At 43.7% G+C, this 10,404-nt stretch overlaps 1 protein-coding gene across 1 annotated transcript; it reads left to right on the top strand.

The window, feature by feature from the left end:
- The first annotated feature begins 2,623 nt into the window (after nt 1-2,623).
- hyal2b (hyaluronidase 2b) lies at nt 2,624-9,287 on the top strand. The gene is given in 5 exon segments (XM_046875502.1): nt 2,624-3,029; nt 4,348-5,311; nt 7,117-7,206; nt 7,646-7,757; nt 7,760-9,287. Coding segments are annotated over 4 exon segments (1,392 nt in total). The 5' UTR covers nt 2,624-3,029; nt 4,348-4,384; the 3' UTR covers nt 8,023-9,287.
- Nucleotides 9,288-10,404: the final 1,117 nt, after the last annotated feature.

Here is a 10,404-nt window from a genome sequence, read left to right on the forward strand (position 1 = left end):
TCTCTTTCTGATTGGTCAGTTTAATCATGTTCTTATTTATATCCTTATTCACACTTTTAGATATTTCTGGGTTTTTTTTTCATGTTTTATACCCTTTATTGTGAATCCCTCACATGAAAATGTATATATAGTGGCCTAAATATGCAATGGGATGGTCCAAAAGGAGCACATACCAAACTTATGGTCAGGGGTCTGCAAACATTTTTTCATATAGAGTATTTGAAGTGAAGGCGCACATCAGAAAGCTCTACTGAATGTTTTCCGAGAGTTGCCTGAGAGTTATTTGAGTTATCTTTAAAGTAATTATGTTATCTGAGCTTTTTGTGTTTCAGTGATGCTTGATGGGAGAGGTCAATGCAGAACATGTCCATCAGTTCACTCAGATCATCTGTTTAACACATCTAGTCCATTTTTCCACACAGGACAGAGTTTAGACTCTGTAAGAGGGCAGACTATTGTGATTTGAGTCACAGGACTTGGCATTGAGTCATTTCTTTAGAAATATCAAAGCTGTGGTTTCTCTCATTTATGTAGTTTCTTGGAAAATATTGGTTTATTTTTCTGCGTGTGGTTTTGACCCCAAACTGGCCTGAACGTACCCCATCCTCCATACTCCTCACTGCCACAATGCAAAAACACTGCAAGAATGTATACAGCAGATACAAATTTCTAATTTTCCTCAGAGACCTCATGTTGAGCTCCAGGCAGGATCCAGTAGCGAGAGGTCAGTTTCCTGTAAGGCCAAGTGTCATGTGAGGGGAAATGAATCAGCTGTAATGGTGCTGCATGTTGTTTTCTCTGACCTCAATCACATTACTGCAGGATGCTTATAAATCTGTCATACTCTGTGAAGAAAGTGCTACGTTAATAGAAAAACAAAATGTATTATAATTGATCTCATAGCACAAATGAAGTGTGTCTCCTGAAGTCTGTTACATGTTTTAAAAAACTTTAATTTTCTTTATTTTCATATTGTTTATTTGTAACAGAGAAATCTGAAGTGTGTGCAGCAGATTAGCTTTGTACTGCAGCAACTGTTCACTGTCCGTTCAGACACATGTTCCTAATTACTTTAATGATTCTACTCTCTGAACCACATGCAGACTTTGAAGCTGACATTTCATTGTAAATGTTGTGTACAGGTGTGTATTTTGTGTGTGCAGATTTCCTGGTGTGAGATGTTTGGACCCAGATGATCAAAGCCTCAGTGCTAACCTTTGACCTCTAGCTGAGGAGATCGCTCATACACTTCCAATTAATCAGGACAAAAGGCTTGTAAATAGTTCAGTGTCCACAACCACCACGGTTTTAGTCATTACTAAAGTTCAATGTCCACAAACACCATTATTTTAATCAGTTGTCCAGTTCAGTGTCCACAAACACAGTTATTTTAGTCAGTACTTCAGTTCAGTGTCCACAAACACAGTTATTTTAGTCAGTACTCCAGTTCATTGTCCACAAACACAGTTATTTTAGTCAGTACTCCAGTTCAGTGTCCACAAACACAGTTATTTTAGTCAGTACTCCATTTCAGTGTCCACAAACACAGTTATTTTAGTCAGTACTCCATTTCAGTGTCCACAAACACAGTTATTTTAGTCAGTACTCCAGTTCATTGTCCACAAAGACAGTTATTTTAGTCAGTACTCCAGTTCAGTGTCCACAAACACAGTTATTTTAGTCAGTACTCCAGTTCATTGTCCACAAAGACAGTTATTTTAGTCAGTACTTCAGATCAGTTTCCACAAACACAGTTATTTTAGTCAGTACTCCAGTTCATTGTCCACAAAGACAGTTATTTTAGTCAGTACTCCAGTTCAGTGTCCACAAACACAGTTATTTTAGTCATTACTAAAGTTCAATGTCCACAAACACCATTATTTTAATCAGTTGTCCAGTTCAGTGTCCACAAAGACAGTTATTTTAGTCAGTACTTCAGATCAGTGTCCACAAACACAGTTATTTTGGTCAGTACTTCAGTTTAGTGTCCACAAACACAGTTATTTTGGTCAGTACTCCAGTTCAGTGTCCACAAACACAGTTATTTAGTCAGAAGCAGAAAACAGGAAGTCTGTTTAGTAATATTGTGAATTTTAAAGCTGCTGTAATGAAGATAATTACATCACCGCCAGAGTAAATGTCAAGCTTGTGTGCTTATCTGTTTCACTAGTTATCAGTAATATAGAGAATGGTCATGTATAGTGTGACAGCGTGATGGTATCACAGGGTGCAGTAAATGTAAGTGACAGATTTGTAATAATGCATTTACACCATGATTATAACCAGACGTGGCCTGGTGTGTGACTGAGACTGCAGATTAGTTAAAAACTGAGGTCATAAACAACAGTTCCTCAAGAAACAGAGTTATAATTGTGTGTTTTTTGACAGTTGTTTCCATTCTAATTACTTCATGAGTGATTGTGCAAGCGCAACAGCATCTCCCCCCACACCCCCCCTCTCCTTCTGCTGAGAGCTTCCGTGGATCTTCTCCCCAACTAAGAAATTAATGTACCATTATGCCGGAGGGGGCGGTTGGGGTGTTTCTGGTGGTGTTCAGGGTATTTTCTTGTAAATAAACAACGTAAACGTCCTGAATAGATAATATGGTGTTCTCAAGTCTCGATAGAAACACAGCGATCAGTTGCGTGTACGCGATTAGAGAGAAAAGGTGTAGTGATGTTTTCAGGACACCCCCGTTTGTTTTTAAGTAATGGAACAACCCGGGGGTTGATACCACAGTCCGGATGATGAGCGTGAAGAGAGAAGTCGCTCACGGAGCGGAAAATCGGTGACATGAGAGCGACATCGAGCCGCAATCAGCAGGTTTTAAATACTTTTTGGCTCCAGGGTGGGTTATAATAGGGCTTCATTTGATCGGGGGTGCGATAACACGGCGCTGTATTTAGTTTATTAATGAACGCTGGGTGTGTAAAGTGATGGCAGAGGGAGCTGGGTGCTGACAGCGTGCGAGAGAGGACCAGAGCCGGCGTCCTGAGCCGAAACCCAGCGCTTTGCTACGTCTCCTCCAGGTCAGTGTCGTTTCCACTTTAAAAACTTGCCTCTATTATTGTTATCACTATTTAGAGAACAATGGCTCCTGCCGCTAAAGTCCTCTCGAGGAGAGGAATACAGTCCACCTGTTGTCGAGGGAGCAGGCGCGTGCACGTTATAACGGTTTATTTTTCTCGCTGCCGTTTGCTTTTAAAGTTAAAAACATTTCCAAACAACCTCGTGCGCGTCGAACTTTTTTTTTTTCTCCGTTTGCCGAGCGCATGCGCAGACCGATCTTTCAATTGAATCACAGCGCCTGCCTACGTCATCTAGACGCGTCTTTTTTGTTCAATGATGAAAGACAGGAGGATTTTATTTATAATTTTTTAATGGAATGTGTCAAAATCCTCAAAAGTAACTGATCAGGAGATCAGACTGCATGTACTCAGACTTGGTGTTTATCTCTCTTGCATTAAGTGACACACCTGAGCATGAAAACCAGGTGTGTTAAAGAAGGGAAAAGTGCACTGGGAAAAATAAACTTCATTCGGACCTCTTCAGAAAGCGTGTTATTGTAGTAGGGTGATGGTGGTGGAGTCTGGGAACGCAGGGTGTACATCAGGAACATAGATCGCCCCAAATAGGTGTCTGATTTTCAGGATTTCTTCAGCAAAAAAGATTTGTGGCGTTACACCTGAGTCACGTGCCATCACGTCTCGTCTGTTTACCCCGTTAGCTCCAGAATAGAAAAACACCAGGTCCTGTAAATGTACTGAAGTAATTACACTCACATGTTTTTGTTTATTTTGGTTTTTATTGTCTGAAGAGCAGTGTTAAGAATTTAGTTTGGGCTCTTGATCCAACTCAAACACACACGAGGAGGGATATAGACAGATTTCTGTAAAAAAAAAAAAAAAACCTCGGATGCCTCCAGCCGTCCTAATGCATCCAGACAGAAAGAATTTCTGCGAGAATGTGTGTGTGTGTGTGTGAAGTATTGCATGATAAATCTGATTATCAGTACTCAAACCCAGAATCGGGCCCATGAGTAAAAGTTTTACAGTCTTGTTTTATAATTTAGCCAGATTGTAATTGAAGTGAAAAACCGTAAGTGTGTTATATTTCAGCCTGATTGCAGGAGATTTAATCACTCTCAGGGTAAACCAGGCCACGGCGATGCAGAGCTGTAAAAACAACACTTTCTCTTGACTCAAACACACATTTGTGGTTCCACGGGCAGCTGGAAAACACATTTCTCTTAGCAGAAGTGTGAGACGTCAGAGAATCAAGGAGAAAAATCACATACAATAGGGCTTTATCACAGGTTCTGATCTAAACTGATGTGTGTGTTTACAGGGCGTAGAGGTGGTTGTGTGAGGGGAAAACGGGAGCGATGCCTCTCTCTCTCTTCCTGCGTCTGTTTTGTCTGTGGGCTGTGTCGACCCTATTTTGTGCCCAAGAGATCAAAACCACAAGATGGCCGCTCTACTCCCAGAAGCCTCTCCTGCTGGTGTGGAACGCTCCGACGGAGGACTGCACCCCGAGACAAGGCATCAACTTCCTGTTCCACCGCTTCCAGATCGTGGCGTACCCCACCGAGGGCTTTGTGCGACAAAACCTCACCATCTTCTACAAAGAACGTTTGGGAATGTACCCTTATTACGATGACAACGGCAAGGCGGTGTACGGGGGCCTTCCGCAGGTCGCCAGCCTTACGCAGCATCTGGAAAACATTGACAAGGGGATCCAGAAGTACATCAGTGAACCCACGGCGAAAGGGCTGGCCGTGCTCGACTGGGAGGAGTGGAGGCCGCTCTGGATCCGTAACTGGAACGCCAAAGATATCTATCGTGAAAAATCCAAGCAGCTGATCTTGGAAAAGAATCCCAACTGGACGGCCGAACAAGTGGCCAGAGTTGCTCAGCAGGATTTCGAGCTCTCGGCGCAAATGTTCATGCAGAAGACGCTGCGCAAAGTGAAAAGCCTCCGGCCAAACCAACTCTGGGGTTTTTACCTGTTCCCCGACTGCTACAATCACAACTACCTCAGCAACGGCAGTCTGAAAAACTACACGGGCCGCTGCCCCAAAGTTGAGATGGAACGCAACGACCAGCTGAAATGGCTGTGGACCGAAAGCACGGCGCTCTTTCCTTCGGTGTACATAGGCCGAGCGCTGAAGGACCAAGCCATCGGGCGCCAGTTCGTCAGGAACCGAGTCAGAGAGGGCCTGAGGCTGGCATCGATCGGAAACGGCACCGCACGACCCGTGTTCGTGTACACACGACCCACCTACAACAACGAGCTCACGCTGCTGACCGAGGTGAGGCACAGACATTTAATTACTCATGTACAAGTCAACATATGTTATATCAGGATTATATTATATCTATTACTGACAGGCCAATCAGCCTAGTTCTCCATTCCTATTACTGACAGGCATGTCAGCCACACCCCCCATGTTTTATTGACTGACAGGCACAGAGGCTGCACCTCCTTTCCTATTTTAGACAGACACCTAGGTCATGACTTCCTCCTTGGTACTGGCAGGCAGAGAGGCACAACTTCTATCCTGGAACCAACATGCAAAAAAGCTACAACTTTTTACTGACAGGCACATAGACCACGCCCCCTTTTCACAGCAGTTCTGAAGTGCAGTTTCTCTATGCAGAAGAATGATTTATAGATAGGCAGAGCAATGAGAGATAGATAGAGAAATGTACAGAGGTGATGCTTGAGGGTGTGTAGACATGCACATCAGAAAAATGAAATCGATTGATTGATAGAACAAGATAGATGGATATTTTAAATGGAAAGACAGATGGAAGGATTTACAGAAAAGGAGACAGATGCGTTTGTTTATTTTGTAAAGGCAGAAAAGTGCAGAGAAGTGTGTGTGTGTGTGTGTGAGAGAGAGAGAGAGATCCGCAGCTTCTCAGAAAATCTCTCCACGAAGGAAAGAATGCAGGCGGTGCTTTGAAGGCGGTGTGAGATGTGTCCCCGCCGTGACGCAGAGGATCCTCTGAAGTCCAGTTGTTCAGCAGGAGGAAAAACAAACGCTGCATCCGTGCTGCAGAGAGAGCGTTTATGCCTTTCTGTCAGCAGGCTCGCGTTTCTCTATGAGTCTGCGCTCTCTCACACTTTGTGTGTGTGTGTGAGATCATTTTACACACAGCCACACAACAGTTCCTGAGATTATTTGCACTTCAGAAGCAAAGTGGGTATTTCCTGGCAGAGGCAAAGCTCTTGATGAGAAACAAACATTCACGGGGCATTACAACTCTATCTATAACCTACACACACATAGTCCTCCTGGCTTTCTGTTCTGGAGAGCAAGGCTCATAGACATTCCTGAGGTTCTCCTTAGTGTGCCTGAGTGTGTGCTCATAAATAACTAATGTCATCAAGCAGCTCCTGGAGAACGGCTCTGTAGTTAATTTTTTCTAAATAAATACCGAAGTGTTCTATGTTTTTGTTAGTTTGTTTATCCAAATAACATCTTTGGCCACTTTTGGTAGCGCACGTATTGTCTCACTCTCCTCAGAGTTTTGTTTCCTGAGAGTTTGGCATAATTCAGTGTTGTTTCAGTAATTGCAAGGTTAAAAAGCCCATATATATATATATATATATATATATATATATATATATATATATATATATATATATATATATATATATACACGTGTTTATAAGTTTAAAAAAAATGAATGTGCGGAGGATCAAGAAATATGCACAATGATTAGAAATAGCAAACAATTGTTTGTGTGTGTGTGTGTGTGTGTGTGTGTGTGTGTGTGTGTGTGTGTGTGTGTGTAGGCCTCAGTGGTTAGGGTGGGCCTGCAGTTCCCTTGAAGATGCCCCTGAGGAATGTGTGTGTGTGAAACTAAAGCAGCAGCAGCAGTCCACTTCACAGCAGACTTCACTCTGATGAAAAACATGCAGAGAAACATCCCAGCGGTTTCAGCTCAGTTTTGTGTGTGTGTGTGTGTGTGTGTGTGTGTGTGTGTGTGTGCATGCCTCTCTCACACTGCTGTGTGTTTCATGCTTCCCTTCAGAAGATCAGTGTTAAAGTATTGATGTTTCTTTCTGTGTGTGTGTGTGTGTGTGTGTGTGTGTGTGTGTGTGTAGATGGATCTTATCTCCACTATAGGTGAAAGCGTGTCTCTGGGAGCCGCCGGTGTGATCCTGTGGGGCGACGCCTCCTATGCCAAAAGTAAGGTAAGTCCACCTTCTGCAATCCCACAATTCACTGCACTCTGGCTGATATTGCCCCTCCCACCCTGGCACGAGCGCGCACACTTTGTTAGCCTTCCTGTTCTTTCCTCCAGCACTACCAGCGCAGTGGAGCAGTAAACCACAGAGTGGCTCATAAACTAAACGTCCACCATGCCCACTTTATACACTATTACACACACACACACACACACACACACACACACACTCATTTCGCCTGTAGCTTGACCTCTGCAGGTGTGTGTTTTACCTCCAGTTATAACACAATTGCAAGATTACCCTCACCGGTGTTGTGTGTTAAGTGCATTGTTTCTGGTGTAATAACATTTGCTTCACACACACACAGTGCATTAAGGTTATGATCCTCCCATGTCGTGAGTGTGAGGACAGTTGTGTGATGCTTGTGTGTTTGTGGTATCTTCAGGAGAGCTGTTTCAGTCTGAGTGAGTACCTGCGTTCCGGAGCCCTTGGACGCTACCTCCTGAACGTGTCGTCCGCGGCCGAGAAGTGCAGTGAACTTCTTTGTGGATGGCGCGGCGCTGCCTGCGCAGGCGCTCCGATACCGACACCTACCTGCACCTGAGCGCCCGCACACACACCCTGGAGATGCGAGAGGGCCGGCTTGCTGTCAGCGGCAGGATGGACCAGGAAGAGCTGAAGAAGCTAAATGAGGACTTCCAGTGTCAGTGCTACACCGGATACACTGGTGCCTCGTGCTCTCAAAAAGCATCCGGGAACAGATTGGCTCCCAGCCTGCAGGGGGCGCTGGTGATCATACTGATTCTGACCTTTCTGCAGTGACTTAATCCTGCTGAGCTAATGCTTACCAAGAACGGCAGACGAAAAGAGAACACCACAGACGCCGTCTTTGCTGCCTTAACAGCCAGCGTTTAGTTTAGTGCTGCCCCCTGCTGCACAGCATCCAAACTCCTCATGGACACACTAGGTTCTACAAGGCCTGTCCTTGATCACCGATCTGCCTTTCTTCACTAACACAGCTGCTTCAGGGAACCGCTCAGACTCCACACACCTCCACATTGATTTTAAACGTCGAGCTGCTCTGAGAAAACTATTTTACGTTCTTATTATCTTTAACGTGGTCTGGGACGTGTGGTGTCGCTTTAACACTCAGTTCAGCTCCAGATTCAAAGAACATTTTAGCAGAAGAACCAAACTGGGTTTGGTGGCAAGAAACTCGTCTTCCCCGGTGAAATAATGGGCGTTGAGGCAGAGGAGTTCCATCCTGAGATCAGGAGGAGAACTCAGAGCTTTACCATGTTCACCACATTCTGCAGGATGGAGAGATGGATCCTGTTCACGTTCTCTCAGTATTTATAATCCTCTCCCGGGTTTAATACAGATGTCCACGCCACAAGAGTTTATTACACCCACACATGTCATCTGTTGCACGTGTGTGTGTGTGTGTGTGTGTGTGTGGGAGAGAGATCTCAGTATTGTTAAAGTCTGATGTGTGACGCAGGATCGCCGCTGGATGGAGTCCCATGAACATCTCACACACGCCCGATCTTCTACCAAAGCACAGATCATCATTCGTCCTTGTTCATTATGCAGGCATTTGTTTTATAGTTCTGTTTTAGCTTTCGTCTCTGAGTGGGTGCAGTCATGTTTTACCTTTTGTGTGTGTGTGTGTGTGTGTGTGTGTTCTCAATACAAAGATCTGAACTGTGTATTATGCAACATTTACCAGCATTAGTGTTTCCTGGACAACGTGACACGTTCCTTGCCTTTTATCACATGCTGTGACGTTCACTGCCTAGTCACACTGTGCCTGGTGTGTGTGTGTGTGTGTGTGTGTGTGTGTGTGTGTAGAGAAGAGATACACTGCCATTAGCTTGGTGCTAGTATAACATTGTGCCATAAGTGTGTGTTGAACGGCGAGCTGTTGTTTGGAGCACACGGTGACCTCGCCGAGGGTCTTCGCTTCACTTTCACAGCGGAGACGCTCTCAGTCATTGACGTGAATGTGTTCTATATGTAGCTGCAAATCCAAATGATTGTAACTCTGTGTTTTCTTATTATTTTACAATAAATCTGATGATTTGAAAGCCCTGAGTCGATGATAGGATTCTGCAGCCTACTACAGGGGCGTGCGTTTTTAGGAAATGAATCCACTGGCGTGTGTGTGTTCTGATCTGATCTTATGAGTGTGACACTCTGAACCTTGAGCATTTTATTTCTCTTTCACCACAGTTTTGTACAAATTAATCATCTCCCACACCTCACATATTTTATCCCGTTATAGTTATATTTCATTTTCTGACATGGCCATGAAACAAGTTTTTGTTTTCACGTATGTTATAGCAGCTATAAACACTCATTCCCTCACCAGCCTCTGTTCATTCAAAAAGGGACGAAGGACTGACACACTGACTCCATCTATACATACTACAGAACACTCATATCAACAACACATTTCAATAAGTTTAATATGCAACCATTTATCAGCATATCTGTGACTTTATTCACTTCAGTTATTTATGTAGTGCTTTTAACAGTCACCTTTGTTCCAAAGAGGCTTCACAGAAGTATACATTTAGCATCATACATCAGTTACTATAATTTGCTCCTTAATGAGTGAGCCAGTGGTGAGATTGGCAGGAGAAAACTCCACCTGGGTCACACAGAATGTCCATTTATTACAGTTTATTCATTGTTGATGTTATAAACAGTTTGTGGTGATTGACTGTTTATATTAATATAATAGTTTAATATTAATAGTTTATATATGCCACTCTGTTTATATTAAAGACAGCTATGTTTGTCTTCTCAGAGAAATAAACTCCTACACCTCCAGCCTTCACTTTCAGCCGCACTGTGGGATTTATTCCTGTTTTACTGTTTAACCTCTAATGGTTTTTTACACATACTGAATAACTTCACTTCTGCACTAGATTCCCCCCCTCCTTCTTTCTTTTTTGGGTTCTGTCCCATATCTCAGCAGGGGGTTGGTTGCTGGCGGTTGATAGAAGCTGCCAAAGGCAACAATACCAGTGTGTGAAGACAGAGAAATCTTTGTTCCATAACTCAAACCAGACTCAGGGATCTCCTTTTCTCTGTCAGATATCCGTCCTAGACATAGTCCCAGTCCCAGTCCGATTCCCAGTCCATTCCTTCTCAATCTGTGACCTCTGAGTGAGCACTTCTCTAAACTCTGATCATTTT

This window comes from Silurus meridionalis, chromosome 19 (genome assembly GCF_014805685.1).
Source record: "Silurus meridionalis isolate SWU-2019-XX chromosome 19, ASM1480568v1, whole genome shotgun sequence".
Classification (NCBI taxonomy): Eukaryota; Metazoa; Chordata; class Actinopteri; order Siluriformes; family Siluridae; genus Silurus; species Silurus meridionalis.